The sequence below is a fragment of the Arachis hypogaea genome, chromosome 2 (genome assembly GCF_003086295.3).
Source record: "Arachis hypogaea cultivar Tifrunner chromosome 2, arahy.Tifrunner.gnm2.J5K5, whole genome shotgun sequence".
In the NCBI taxonomy this organism is placed as follows: Eukaryota; Viridiplantae; Streptophyta; class Magnoliopsida; order Fabales; family Fabaceae; genus Arachis; species Arachis hypogaea.
This window is the reverse complement of record NC_092037.1, coordinates 97205325-97220522: the sequence shown is the minus strand read 5'-3', so window position 1 is coordinate 97220522 and position 15198 is coordinate 97205325. Positions and strand designations below refer to the sequence as shown.

General features: G+C 30.7%; 3 protein-coding genes across 3 annotated transcripts; 1 reads left to right on the top strand and 2 right to left on the bottom strand.

Moving 5' to 3' along the window:
- The first annotated feature begins 5337 nt into the window (after positions 1–5337).
- LOC112754607 (TMV resistance protein N-like) lies at positions 5338–10020 on the top strand. The gene is made up of 2 exons (XM_025802308.3): positions 5338–5932; positions 8948–10020. The coding sequence occupies exons 1-2, from the start codon at positions 5436–5438 to the stop codon at positions 9822–9824; spliced, it is 1374 nt and encodes a 457-aa protein (XP_025658093.1). The 5' UTR covers positions 5338–5435; the 3' UTR covers positions 9825–10020.
- Positions 10021–10706: 686 nt separating this feature from the next.
- On the bottom strand, positions 10707–11315 carry LOC112728950 (uncharacterized). Its single transcript, XM_025779316.2, has one exon. The coding sequence runs from the start codon at positions 11313–11315 to the stop codon at positions 10707–10709; it is 609 nt and encodes a 202-aa protein (XP_025635101.2).
- LOC140173083 (uncharacterized) lies at positions 10773–13850 on the bottom strand. Its single transcript, XM_072221566.1, has 2 exons — positions 11399–13850; positions 10773–11325 (listed from the first exon to the last, which is right to left on the bottom strand). The coding sequence occupies exons 1-2, from the start codon at positions 12813–12815 to the stop codon at positions 11318–11320; spliced, it is 1425 nt and encodes a 474-aa protein (XP_072077667.1). The 5' UTR covers positions 12816–13850; the 3' UTR covers positions 10773–11317.
- Between the last annotated feature and the right edge of the window lie 1348 nt (positions 13851–15198).

Here is a 15198-nt window from a genome sequence, read left to right as displayed (position 1 = left end):
TTTTATTATATTGAGGAAGCTGTTGGTTTTAGTGGGGGTATATGGGTGATGTGGAAGGATCCAAATATTGTTATAAGTACCTTGAAATCCAAAACACAATATGTTCACATGAATGTTAAGAAGGATTATGATGATGATTGGTTCCTAACTGCTGTGTACGCAAGTCCTCAAGAGGTGAATAGGAGAGAACTTTGGAATGATATCAAGATGGTTAAGAATGGGATCAGAGGTCCATGGTTAGTAGTGGGCGACTTTAATGATATAGTAGATCCTTCAGAGAAGAAAGGGGGAGGTCGGACGGATGTTGGAGCTTGCAGGAGATTCAAAAGATGGATTGAAGAATGTATGTTGATTGATCTAGGATCAGTGGGGCCAAAGTTCACTTGGAGGGGACCGCAATGGGAGAATCTTGAAAGAGTTTTCAAGAGGCTAGATCGAGCTCTAGCTAATGCAGACTGGAGAATTAAATTTCATGAGGCGAGAGTTGAAGTTCTAGCGCGTGTTAAGTCAGATCATCACCCCCTTTTAATATCTATGAAGCCCAAAGATAACCTTGCAAACAACAAACCTTTTAGGTTTGAAGCAATGTGGAGTAGACACCCTGATTTCAAGCAGTTTGTAGAAAGTCATTGGAGTGGAGCTCAACAGTGGGGGAGATCCTTATCGGCTCTTGCTGAAAATTTGATGGTTTGGAACAAAGAGGTTTTTGGTCACATTGGCAAACAAAAAATATCACTTATGAGGAGAATTGGAGGAATTCAAAAAGCAGCATCTTATGGAAGAAACCCTTTTTTGGAAGAGTTGGAGAGAAATCTGACGAACGAGCTGGAAGAAATTTTGGACAGAGAAGAAATTATGTGGTTGCAGAAATCGAGAGAAACTTGGATAGTAGAGGGAGATAGAAATACCAAATATTACCATACAAAAACAATCATTAGAAGAAGAAGAAATAGAATTTTAAAGCTTATGAACCCAAGAGGTGATTGGATTGAAAATCAAGAGGAGCTCCGCCAACATGTAGTGGAATTCTTTAAATGCCTTTACAGACATGATAGCTCTCTTTCTCCGGCTCTAATTACCACAAGAAACTATCCCATGTTGGAAGAGGACATTAAAAGAAGCCTCAATTTAAAACCAACAGAAAAAGAAATTCAAGATGCCCTCTTTGGTATAGGCTCCTTCAAGGCACCGGGTCCGGATGGCTATCCAGCCATTTTTTTCAAGGAGAATTGGAACATATTTAAAGGGAGCATTGGACAACTAATCCACATTCTCTGGAGCATGCCAAGTATGGTAGAAACTGTCAATCAAACATTAATTACCCTCATCCCCAAGGTGAAGTTACCAGAGACCATCAACCAATTCAGACCCATTTCATTATGTAATGTGAGTTATAAGTGTCTTTCAAAGATCATCGTGAATAGGATGAAGCCTGCACTAAAGGATCGAATCTCCCCCTTCCAATCCAGCTTTGTGCCTGGCAGAATAATACATGACAACATCTTGATAGCTAAAGAATTAACTCATGCCATGAAAAAGATGAAAGGGCGCAGAGGATTTATGGCGATCAAATTTGATTTTGAGAAAGCATATGATCGGCTTCGTTGGGATTTCCTTAAAGAGTGCCTGGTAGACTTCGGATTAGAAGGGCAACTGTTACAGATTATAATGAGTTGTGTTTCTACTGTCTCGTACAATGTTCTTTGGAATGGGGGGAAGACAGAAATTTTCAAACCTTCTCGAGGTATTAGACAAGGTGACCCAATATCTCCTTATCTTTTTGTCATAGCTATTGATAGATTATCTCATCTCATTGAAGATCTTGTGGAGAAAGGAGTTTGGAATCCAATCACTGTGGGTAGACAAGGGCCTCCCATATCCCACCTCCTCTTTGTAGACGATTTGCTAGTCTTTGGAGAAGCTACCGAGGAACAAATGAAAGTGATTCTTGAATCTATGAAAGCCTTCTGTGCTGCTTCAGGGCTGAAAGTAAGTGATACGAAAACCTCTATAACTTTCTCCAGCAATGTTAGAGGGACAGACAGAAAAGCTATTATTAACTTATGCCATTACAAAGAAAATAATTGTTTGGGGAGGTATTTGGGAGCAGACATCACCAATCACAGGAAAGGGAAGGACAAGTTTAAGAATATTCTGGAAAGAATGCAAAGCAAGTTAAAGGGGTGGAAGTCTCATTGTTTGTCGCTAGCCGGTAGAATAACCCTCTCCAAGTCGATCTTAAATCCCATTGCTAATTTTGATATGCAGCATATGAGGATTCCAAAAGGTATTTGTCAAGAAATGGAGAAAATGCAAAGGAGATTCATATGGGGTGACAATTCAAATTAGAAAAGAATGCACCATGTTAGCTGGCAAACTCTCTGCCTTCCCAAAAATCAAGGGGGAATGGGGCTTAGGAGACTCAACCTTGTTAATGATGCTTTCTTAATGAAACTGGTTTGGAGATTATTGACTGAACCTAATAACTTGTGGGCTCAAGTTTTTTATCATAAGTATATCCATAGCAGAGAGGATTCAGGTATCAGTTTTAAAGCTTCTGATTCTCCCACTTGGAAAGAACTGGTTAAATTGTGGCATATAGTGGACAATAATTGTAGAAGAGTTGTTGGAGACGGAACAAGCATATCTTTCTGGAATGATAAATGGATACCTAATGAAGACTGTCTTGAGAGAGCTGCCATCAATCCAATTCCAACTGGAAGAGAGGCAGATTTGGTTGTAAATTATGTGGACAATCAAGGAGATTGGAAATTGGTTGATTTATATACACTCATCCCTCCTTCTATTATTGATAAAATCAGAGCTATTCCTCCCCCTTCTAGTAATTTGAAGGACTCGTTGTGATGGACCCAATCTTCGAGTGGGCAATTTACAGTCGCTTCAGCTTATAAAATGCTTGCTGAGTCGGATGTGAATGATAATACAGACAGATGGATGCGAATTTGGAAATGGAAAGGACCAGAGAGAATAAAGGTTTTTATATGGCAACTGTTACATGGTAGAATTCTAACAGCCAGCAGAAGAGCCTCTATGATGGGAACCAATCCCAATTGTCATCATTGTCAGCATCAACCTGAAACTATCTTGCATGTGATAAGAGACTGTCCAAGAGCTGCGACTATATGGGTGAAGCTCATCAACCCCACTGCTGCAGCCCTGTTTTTTAACATCAACTTTCATGAATGGATAGAATTAAACTTGCAAAATTCCATTGGTAAGTCACCATATGAGTGGGTAGATGAGTTTTTTGTCTCTTGTTGGATGATATGGAAGTGGAGAAATCTTGAGGTTTTCTCTCCTCCTTTTATAAGACCCAAGAATGCTGTTGAAGTGATTAGGAATTTCCTCAATAATAACAAGAAAGCCTACGAAAGAAGAAGTCAGAAATGCACAATAAATGGAACCAAAAGCCAGGAAGGCATATGGACACCTCCTCCTATTGGGTGGGTAAAATTGAACACTGATGGTGCAGTTTCAAAAGCGAGAAATGTGGCTGGTTGTGGTGGTTTAATCAGAACGTGGAATGGAGAGTGGGTTGCAGGTTTCCAGGCAAAGATTGGCAATAGTCAAGTCTTTCAAGCGGAGATGTGGGGGATCTTTTATGGTTTACAAACAGCTTGGGACTTGGGAATAAGAAAAATTATTGTTGAAACAGATGCCCTAGAAGTTTGCCAACAGATCATGAAAGGAGAATCTCATAGTCAGTATAATTCTCTTTTAAGAAAAGTTCAAGACCAGCTGGTGAAACCTTGGGAAGTTAGAGTTCAGCATATTCTAAGGGGAGGCAACACCTATGCTGACTGGATGGCTAAACATAGTTTAAACAAACCATTTGGATATAGCTTTATTGATAAACCTAAGCTAAATTTAGAGATTCTCATAGAGCAAGATTGGAGGGTCTCTAGACCCATTAGTCAAATCAGTTAGTTTCTTTTTTTTTGGGCTTAGGCCCCATTACTTTACCAAAAAAAAATGTTTATGTAACTATGTTTTTTTTTTTTTAAATTAAGAGTGATGCTCGAATTTGAAATTTTTTAAGTGAGAATGAAAAAACTATTTCATTAGGTATGTAATTATTATTTGCTTTTAAAAGGTTTTGATAAGTTAATCTCGCGAGAGATCATTTGGTTTTTAGTTTAATGACTTGCAAGTTACTCTCCACGGACACACATACATAACTACTGTCCGTATTGACAACAAATACATTACTATCAACCTTAGACCAACTATCCAACTTCTTTTTTGGTACAATTTAGAGGTTTTTAAAAATAAAAATAAAAAATATTTTATGTTTGAATTTACTTATAAAAGTACATTTTATTAGAATAAGAAGTAAATTAAATTATCTGTAATAAAAAATATGTAAGCACCTTTTATGAAAATTACAATTATGGTCATACAGAATAAAAAACTATTTGACATTATATGCTATGTTTGAAAAGTATTGTTCTGTATTATTTATATAAAATAGAATAATTACATAAGTTATTAATAAAAAAACATGTTATATTATTAACACTTTAATTTAAAGTAAATTCTTTTAATAATAATAAGAAATATATATAACAAAATTTTGTATACACAATTACACATTAATGTGTGCAGACACCAAAGCAATTTTTTTAAAAAATAAAATAAAATTAATGTTTTAGTTTTAACAAGCAATAACCAATTATAATTTTTTTTAATTTTAAAGATGTGTGCAATAAAAAAAATCTCACATTAAGAGTATTAATATTTGTATAGTATTACATTTAAAAGGTATTAATTTTTTAATAGAAAAACTTATCTTTCACCAGAAATATAGGAATACATTTGTAAATTAATCTTTTTTTTTTTAAAAGTTCAAATAGATAACTCAGAACATTTGTTATGTACTTTTCAAAAATTGTAAAAGAAAAATTTTTCTTCCTTACTTTAAAAAAAAAGTATAAATAAAAAACTCAAAATATAAAATAAGTATTTTATTTTTTAGTATTTCTTCTTCCTGTATGTCTTAAAATGAGGACCATAGATCGAGACACCGAATAATACTCAGCATAATTGAAGGGGGATGAGCCCACTTAAGTAAAGCAAAGCTATCATTATAGGAGAATGGATCATCTCCAATTTTTTTAATACTTAAAAGAATAAAATATAATCTCTCATCGTTAATTAATTTTATAAGTAGAACAAAAAATAAATATAAAAAAAATAAAAAATAAGATTAAACAATTGACACTATCTAATTTTTTCTCCATGGAAAGGATCACTCTCATCATTATAGAGACCTTTAAATCAACGAAGAAACAAGCAGGAAGAACCTAGCCACCTAGCTATCATTATGTTTGACTACTTAACTTCACTTGGTTCATTATATAAGCTTAGTCTTTAGCTAAGAATTCATCACACCACACTAACACACAAAACATTCGATGGCATATTCTCCTTTCTCTAGTTCATCTGCTTTCAATGTTCCTCTAATCAAACATGATGTCTTCGTCAGTTTTCGAGGAATAGACATTCGCACTTCTTTTCTTAGTCATTTGACGAAAGACTTGCATCGTAATCAAATTGATTTCTTTGTTGACGATAAAAAGCTTCATCCGGGAGATGAGATTTCACCCACCCTCCTTCGAGCAATTGAGCAATCATACATTTCATTGGTCATCTTCTCCAAACACTATGCTTCTTCGAGATGGTGTATGGAAGAGCTTGTGAAGATTATTGAATGCATGGAACAATATAAAAGGATTGTGATACCTGTTTTTTATAATGTTGATCCTTCTCATGTAAGGCATCAAAAAGGAATTTTGGCAGAAGCTTTTGATGTCCACAAAGAGAGATATGAAGAGGAAATTATGCAGAGTTGGAAATCTGTTTTGAAAAAGACGGCAAATTTATCTGGAATTCATTATCCATCGAAATATCGGTAAATTTTTTCATCTATAAAAATACATGCTTTTGTTATTTAGCCTCTTTTACTGTTTGTTATTTAATTTTATATTTATTACCCCTATATATAGTGAGTTAATCTTTGCTCTTACATCAAATTAGTTTACTTTAAATAGACTAATAGAGAAATCATATCTATATCATTTTATATATAATTTTGGTGTATTTTTTTAGGTAAAAAAAAAATCAATTTTTTAATTTTTATTTCTTATGAATCACTTCTAATATTGAAGTTAAAAAATGTATTAAAAAGTGTACCAAAAAATAGGAAAAATCTAGAGGGCCAGCAACTTTATTAAATTTTGGCCAGTATGTAACCACAAAAAAAAAAGTGAATAATCTCACACTATTAGATAAAATCTCACATCATTAATAGTTACTTGATTGCTATAAATCACAAAAACTGCTGCCTCTAGCACTCGTCTAAGTATTGTTGGCTAAAATTTAAATGAGAGAGAGATGTACTACTATCTAGCAAGCAGCAATCATAGGTGAGTTTTATGTATCCCTCTTTTTAAGAATAAAAATTATTCTTTCTAGTTGATTTTATTTGAATTTAATTTAATATTATATCATTAATCAATAATTAATAAATTATATATTTTAAATCTCAATATTTATATTTTTATACTTTTATTGAAAATATTAATTAAATTTAAAAATATATCACAGTTTATCTTATCCTAAAATATCCTTTTAATTATTTATAAAAGACTAAAATATTATTTTGAGTAATGTTACAAAAGATTTAGAGTATCGTTTTTAACATTATAACAAAAACAACCTTTTAGTATTAATAAAAAACTAAAATACCCTTTTAATAAGTTAAAGATTATTAAATGATATTAGAATTAAAATTTGAATAGGATTTTAAAAATATTAAAATATTCACAGAGTTTATTATAAAAGATTAAAATGCACATTTAGCATTAATTTTGAAAAGACTAAAATATTTTTATAGTTTATTTTCAAAAAACTAAAAATAGTGAAATATTATTTTAAAGTTAGTTTTAAAAACTCTAAAATATCTTTATGTGATTAATAATAATTATTTAATTTTATTAGAAAATATAAATTTAAATTTTATATTAAAAAGACTAAAATACACTTAGCTTATAGTTCATTTTTAAAAGACTAAAATATTTTTTTTGAATTAATTTTATTTAAATATATTTAAAATTATAAATTTGAGTATTTAAAATATTAAAATATTCCTATAATTAATTTAAAAAAATTAAATCACTTTTTAGGATTAAGTTTTATAAACATTAAAATATCCTTATATATGACTAATTAATATTGTTTGATTGTATGAAAAATTAGACACTTAAATTTATTTTTAAAATGATTAAAACACGGAAAGAGTTCATTTTAAGAAATTAAAATACCTTTCGAGAATTAATTTTAAAGGACTAAAAAAATTTTATAATTAATTTTTTAAAAGATTAAATAATCGTTTAGGATTAATTTGGAAAATATTAAAATACTATAGGATGAATAAAGATTATTTGGTTTTATTAGAAATTAGGAACTTGACTTTAATAATAAAAAGACTAAAATAATACCTTCTAGAATTAAAGTTGTTTAATTGTATTAGAAAATTGAATTTGATTTTAGAAAGACTAAAATAAAATATATTCCTCTCTAATATTTAAAATAGAAAATACTATTCTAGACCATCCATTTATTTTATTAATCAATAAAATATCTATCTTTGAGAAAAAATAATTAATTTTAAAAGATTAAAATATCCTTTCTGAGTTAAAATTATTTAATTGTATTAAAAATTAGAGGTATCAATTTACTAATACTATAATATTTTTTTTAATTTTAAAATGGTTAAATTTAGGATTAGTTTTAAAAGGAATTAAATAAATTACCTTTTCAACGTTAACTTTGTTTAGTTGTATTAGAAATTTGGTTTTGATTAAAAAAAAATATTATTTCACACATACATAAAAATATTAGTATAAGAATCAAAGTATTTTAATATCATAATTATTATTATCTTGGAATTCTAAATTGAATAAAATTACATAAACAGATTTGAATTAAATATTTTCATAATTTTTCACATAGCTTTATAAATTTGTAATTACATAATTGTGAAATTTTATATTAATTTATATATCTATCTAAATTTTGTGACATGCGCGGATATAGATCTAGGACTGCGTTTGTTTACAGAAACAGAAACACAGAGACACAAAATCGTTTTTGCCAGAGGAGGTATGAACAGAGACAATGTGTCCAGAGACACTGAATTAGTGTATTTTGTGTCCAGAAAAGACACAGAAACACTAACAAGTGACACAACTTATTTTATATTTTTTCTTTCATTATTCTTGTTAATTTTTTATAATTATATTTTTTATTATTATATTTTTCATCTCAAAGTTTTTGAACGAATCATAATTTGTTCTAGTTTATCGCAAAAAAAATACAAAAACACAAAATTTTGTGTCTTTGTCTATCAGTGTCTTATCCTTTCCCTTGTCTTATCCTATTCTCGGAAACAAATGCACCCTAATTTCCTACTAAATTGTACAAATAAACAGTTATCAGTTATGCATTCACCCTAAGTTTGTCATATCCGTTTCAACTGAGAAAAGCAAACTGATAAAGATTTGCATGATTTTCATACTCTGTTGGATGAGAGCATGTAAATGCACATTAGAATAAGAAACAGCAATAAATAATAATAATTAGTTACTTTAGATATTAAAAAAGTTAGATACACATGGGAAAAAAAATCACTTTTATAAAAAAAAAAAAGTTAAAAATTAATTTAATATATTTGACAAAATATCTAAATTACTTGATATAATTAGTATTAAAATATAAATTCACCAAAATCACCAGCTTAAACATGCTCATTTTTTTTTATTACTCGTCTCCATTATTATTGTTTTTTTCCCTTCCTCTTCTTATTCTTGTCCATTTTTACTTGTATTATGGTATACTTTCTCCTTTTCTTTTCCATATACGATAGAAATGAATCAGAACTAATCGAAGATATTGTCAAGAATATTTCGGAGAAATTGTCGCATCTTTTGTCAAATGCATCCGAAAGCCTTATTGGAATTGATGAAAAATTAAACTCTCTTGAACGTCTAATGGAAATGGACCCTGAAGAAGTTCGAATTTTGGGAATTTGGGGCATGGGAGGCATAGGTAAAACAACAATTGCTAGAGCAATATTCGACAGATGTGCCTCTCGATATGAAGGTTGTTGCTTTCTACAAAATGTAAGAGAAGAATTACAAAAGTCTGGTGAACACAGCTTATATGAGAAACTTATTTCTGAACTACTTGAGGGAGAACATCTCCTTGTAAAGGGATCAGCCCATGCAAGATCTATGTATGTTAAGAGAAGGTTGAGTCGGAAGAAGGTCTTCATAGTGCTTGACGATGTGGATACATTAGATATATTAGATTATCTAATTATAAAACAAATCTGTTTGGCACCAGGAAGTAGGGTCATTATAACAACTAGAGACGAGCAACTAACTGCTGCAAGAGTGCATGCAATATACAAGGTCCAAGTATTGAGTTTTAAGAGTTCCCTTGAACTATTTTGCTTAAAAGCCTTTAACAAAAGCTATCCTGAAAATGGATACAAAGAGCTTTCAGAAATGACAGTTAATTACACAAAGGGCAATCCATTAGCATTAAAAGTATTGGGATCCTTTCTACACTCAAGGAGCATAAAAGAATGGGAAAGTGCATTGAGAAAACTCAAGGTTCATCCCAATGTGGACATCTACAATGTCTTAAAATTGAGTTATGATGGATTAGATGATTCAGATAAGAACATATTCCTTGATATTGCATTCTTTTTCAGAGGAGAATACAAGGATAATGCATAAGATTTCTAGACTGTTGTGGTTTCTTTGGCGACATTGGTATAAGCACTCTTCAGCGTAAAGCTCTTATAACTATTTTCGGTGATAGAATAGTAATGCATGACTTGATACAACAAATGGGTTGGGAAGTTGTTCAACAAGAATCAAATAAAGATTCTAGAAAGCTCACTCGAATAAATAAACCTGAAGATTTCTGCAACTTATTGAAAAATAGTGAGGTATGAAAACGGTACAACTATTTTGTTTTTGCTTGTTTTAAACTATATTACAATAGCATTTTGTTAGTACTCGTCTTTGGTTTTCAGGAAAAAAGTTTAGTAGAAGGCATTATGATAGACTTGTCCCAAATTGGAGATCTACACTTAAATAAGAACACATTTAAAAACAGGGGCGAAGCTAGGCTAACTATTTAGGGGGCGGTATTTAATAATTTACTAGAAATATTTTATATTACTATTTCTATTGATAAAATTAAAAAAAAATAATAAATATATAATCTCAATCAAAGTAAGACAATAATATATAAAAATTACCACTTACAGTTTTATATCATGAAAAGGCTATTCGACGTTTTTTTCTATTTTCAAAATCATCTATAATTGAATTTGTGTCGAAAATAGCTACTAATTCTTTCTCTATATAGATGACCAAATTGTCTGCAAGAAATTCATCAGCCATCTTACTTCGGAGTTTTGTCTTAACAATTTTCATTGCTGAAAAAGTTCTTTCTGTTGTTGCTGTAGACACTGGTAGAGTCAAAACAAGACGTATTAATCTATCAACCATGTGATAAATTCTTGATTTTTCCGTTTCTTGCAACTTGTTGCACAATTCAGAAAGTGTACCAATGCCTTTCAAATGATTTGGTATATCATGCTGATAATGTTACAACTGAGATTTCAAAATATTTAGCTCATTAGAAGGAAAGTAAAGGGGATAAAACTTCTCTGCTAACTTGCTAATTTCTTCAATATTAAATGATTTGAAATTGTCCTTAGGATCCAAAGCACAACTCAAAGTCAAAAGCTCTATTGTTTGCTCATTAAATCTACTATTCAACTCTTGTATTTGAGAGTCAATTGTTGCCAAGAATATATCTATTCGATAATGATGCTCAACTATCACACTTGGTTGACGAGATCGACCTCTTCCAAAAACATATTGTGCACTCATATTAGGGACTTCAATTTCATGCTTTTCACAAAAATCTTTAACATTTGCAAGAAAATTGCACCATCCACCATCCCTTAATTGTTGAAGAAGTAACTTTGATGTAGAAACAATATGCATTGCATTAAGAATATCTTGAGATTGTTGTTGCAGTGCTTGGCAAAGAACATTAGTGATTCCCATAATCTCTTTCATCAAGTGCAAAGTGAAAACAAATTCAAATGACAATAATATTTTACTAACACTATAAGCCTCACCTCTTTGTGCATAAGTTGTCCCGTCTTCAATGATATTATTGAGAACAATGTTGGTAGCAGTAAACATTTTTACCAAACTGCAAATAGAATTAAAGTGAGAGCTCCATCGAGTATCCCCAGCTCTTTGTAAAGTGCTTATTTGATTCGCACCTTTGCCTGTTTCTAATTCATTTTGAGCAACCAAGTTTGCATTTTCAATTGCTTGAACTTCTTGTAATTGATCATGTCTTTTTGAAGAAGCACTAACAATAGTGACAATAGAGTTTAATTGAGTAAAAAATTCATGAATTTGAAGTACCTCTCTTGAAGTTGCCATCAATGCTAATTGTAACCTATGAGCAAAACAATGTACATAATATGCTTGTGGAGAATCTTTAAGAAACAAAGCTTGCAAACCATTCCACTCGCCCCACATGTTGCTAGCACCATCATATCCTTGACCCCTAATATTTTCATCTTGGAGATTATAATGAGAAAGGACAGAAATTAATTCTTTCTTTAAAGTTGTTGCACAAGTATCAGTGACATGCACAAGATCAAAAAATCTCTCTTTAACAAAACCATCTAGAGTAACAAATCTCAAAACAATGGCCATTTGCTCCTTTTTAGATTCATCTCTAGCTTCATCAACAATAATACAAAATTTGGCATCTCCAATCTCTTCTCTAATTGAATTTCTCACCTTAGTAGCAAGAATATGTAGAATTTCTTTTTGGACATCATTTGAAGTATATTTAGCATTTTTTGGAGCATTTTCCAAAACATTCTTTTTCACTCTTTCATTGTAAGATCCCAAAAATTTCAACATTTCCAAAAAGTTACCTCTGTTGCTTGAACTTTGGCTTTCATCATGTCCTCTGTATACACAACCTTGAAATGTCAACCATCTAATGCAATCTATAGATGCTCCTAGTCGAATTCGATTCTTTTCAATCTCTTCTGATGTTTGCTTATGAAGAAGTCTGTCGATATGTTGTGATTGTTTCATCAAATCATCACATGATTTCAGCGCCTTATGATGGAATGAGTTAGGACCTTTGCTAATGTGATTCAAAAGAGCATATTCTTTTCCACTATTTACTTTCTTCCAATTCCTGAAACCATTCTCAATAAAAGCATTTGAACCCGTATTGATTGAAGGTTCCTTAGCAAAAAGAAAGCACGGAAAACAATATATAGCATCATCTTCTATAGAATATTCTAACCAAGATGGGAACAATTTAAACCATGAAGCTTGAAAGCGACGATGACTTTTATCACCAGAAAATGGATAATTATCAAGAATTGGTTGATTTGGCCCAACTTTAATATAAGCCCGACGGATTTCATCTCTTTTATTTGGAGGAAACTTCCAAATCATTGGTCGCATTCCAGGATCTCTTTCCAAACGAAAAACATCTAGTTGATTTGGAAGAAGTCGTGGACGCTTTGAGCTATTCAATGGAGAACTTGAAGTAATGAAATTTGATGACCCCTCAAGTATTGGAGTAGTAATAGTAGAAGCATCTTCGTTCTCTTGATCTTTTCTTTTAAAAAATGTATCAATGGTTTTGATGAACTTACTCATGATTCAAATAGCCAAATAAGTTCCTATAATTAAAAATATATTTAGCAAAAAGTGTAAATTACAGTCTAAATCTTTATAAAATATAAAAATTATATTTTAATTTAAAATAAAATATTAAAATTCAGAACAATAATACTAACATCCTAGTATAAATAATATAAAATTGTAATTAAATAGTTAACTAATAAAAAAAACTAAATATACAAGCTAACATATAATAACATAAAATTAATTAACAAATAATAATAAATAAACTAATTAAGTAAATAATTAAATATATAAAAAAGAATAAAAATAGAACATTTTTTGAGAAAAAGAAGTGAAAAATCACTTGTTGAACTATTATCTTTTATTTTTAATCTACAAAAAAAAAAAGAGTCAAAGAGGTAAAAGATAAAAAGATTAAAAAAATAAAGAAGAAGAAGAATAGGAAAAGTTGTTACCTGAAATTTTAGAAAGTGAAGATGGGAAGGGAGAGAGGAGGAGACGCTGATAAATAAAAAAAGGGATGGGAAACTGGTTAGAGGCTTGTAGCACTGGGAATTAGGAAATAAAATAAGGGAATAGGGAATAGGTTATTGGGCTGGGTTTTTTAAAAACTAGAAGGGGTTGAAAAAGTTATAGAATAAAAAAAGAGGGGGTTGAGAAATAAAAAAAAGGGAACAGACTTCTATTTTTTTTTTAAATAAAAATTAAAATTTTTGGGGGGGGCCATTGCCCCCTTTTCTTATACGTACCTGCGCCCCTGATCCCAGAGTTTAGAAATTTTACTGTTAGTCATCCTAAACTCAACAAGTTTCTCTACACAAAACCTTGATGGTAGAGAAATCAGAGGACAACTATTCCACTCCAAATAGCTGAGTTTTGCAGGAAACGGGTCCAGGGTTGTGGGAACATAGACTTTGCACTGTCTTCGATACCAAGAAGCATAAAACTTAAGAAATCTTAGACGAGGCATATTTTTAAACAGGGGCGCAGGTAAGTATAAGAAAAGGGGGGCAATCCCCCCCCCCAAAATTTAATTTTTATTTTAAAAAAAAAATAGAAGTCTGTTCCCTTTTTTTTTATTTCTCAGCCCCCCTCTTTTTTTATTCTATAACTTTTTCAACCCCTTCTAGTTTTTAAAAAACCCAGCCCAATAACCCATTCCCTATTCCCTTATTTTATTTCCCAATTCCCAGCGCTACAAGCCTCCAACCAGTTTTCCATCCCTTTTTTTATTTATCAGCGTCTCCTCCTCTCTCCCTTCCCATCTTCACTTTCTAAAATTCCAGGTAACAACTTTTTCTATTCTTCTTCTTTTTTATTTTTTTAATCTTTTTATCTTTTACCTCTTTGACTCTTTTTTTTTTTTTGCAGATTAAAAATAAAAGATAATAGTTCAACAAGTGATTTTTCATTTCTTTTTCTCAAAAAATGTTCTATTTTTATTCTTTTTTATATATTTAATTATTTACTTAATTAGTTTATTTATTATTATTTGTTAATTAATTTTATGTTATTATATGTTAGCTTGTATATTTAGTTTTTTTTATTAGTTAACTATTTAATTACAATTTTATATTATTTATACTAGGATGTTAGTATTATTGTTCTGAATTTTAATATTTTATTTTAAATTAAAATATAATTTTTATATTTTATAAAGATTTAGACTGTAATTTACACTTTTTGCTAAATATATTTTTAATTATAGGAACTTATTTGGCTATTTGAATCATGAGTAAGTTCAAAACCATTGATACATTTTTTAAAAGAAAATATCAAGAGAACAAAGATGCTTCTACTATTACTACTCCAATACTTGAGGGGTCATCAAATTTCATTACTTCAAGTTCTCCATTGAATAGCTCAAAGCGTCCACGACTTCTTCCAAATCAACTAGATGTTTTTCGTTTGGAAAGAGATCCTGGAATGCGACCAATGATTTGGAAGTTTCCTCCAAATAAAAGAGATGAAATCCGTCGGGCTTATATTAAAGTTGGGCCAAATCAACCAATTCTTGATAATTATCCATTTTCTGGTGATAAAAGTCATCGTCGCTTTCAAGTTTCATGGTTTAAATTGTTCCCATCTTGGTTAGAATATTCTATAGAAGATGATGCTATATATTGTTTTCCGTGCTTTCTTTTTGCTAAGGAACCTTCAATCAATACGGGTTCAAATGCTTTTATTGAGAATGGTTTCAGGAATTGGAAGAAAGTAAATAGTGGAAAAGAATGTGCTCTTTTGAATCACATTAGCAAAGGTCCTAACTCATTCCATCATAAGGCACTGAAATCATGTGATGATTTGATGAAACAATCACAACATATCGACAGACTTCTTCATAAGCAAACATCAGAAGAGATTGAAAAGAATCGAATTCGACTAGGAGCATCTA

Excerpts from the sequence above, each read along its gene's own strand:
- LOC112754607 (XM_025802308.3), top strand. The coding sequence starts at position 5,436 with ATGGCATATTCTCCTTTCTCTAGTTCATCTGCTTTCAATGTTCCTCTA. Across the intron at positions 5,933-8,947 it reads CATTATCCATCGAAATATCG|AAATGAATCAGAACTAATCG; the intron begins GTAAATTTTTTC and ends CATATACGATAG.
- LOC140173083 (XM_072221566.1), bottom strand. The coding sequence starts at position 12,815 with ATGAGTAAGTTCATCAAAACCATTGATACATTTTTTAAAAGAAAAGAT.
- LOC112728950 (XM_025779316.2), bottom strand. The coding sequence starts at position 11,315 with ATGTTTACTGCTACCAACATTGTTCTCAATAATATCATTGAAGACGGG.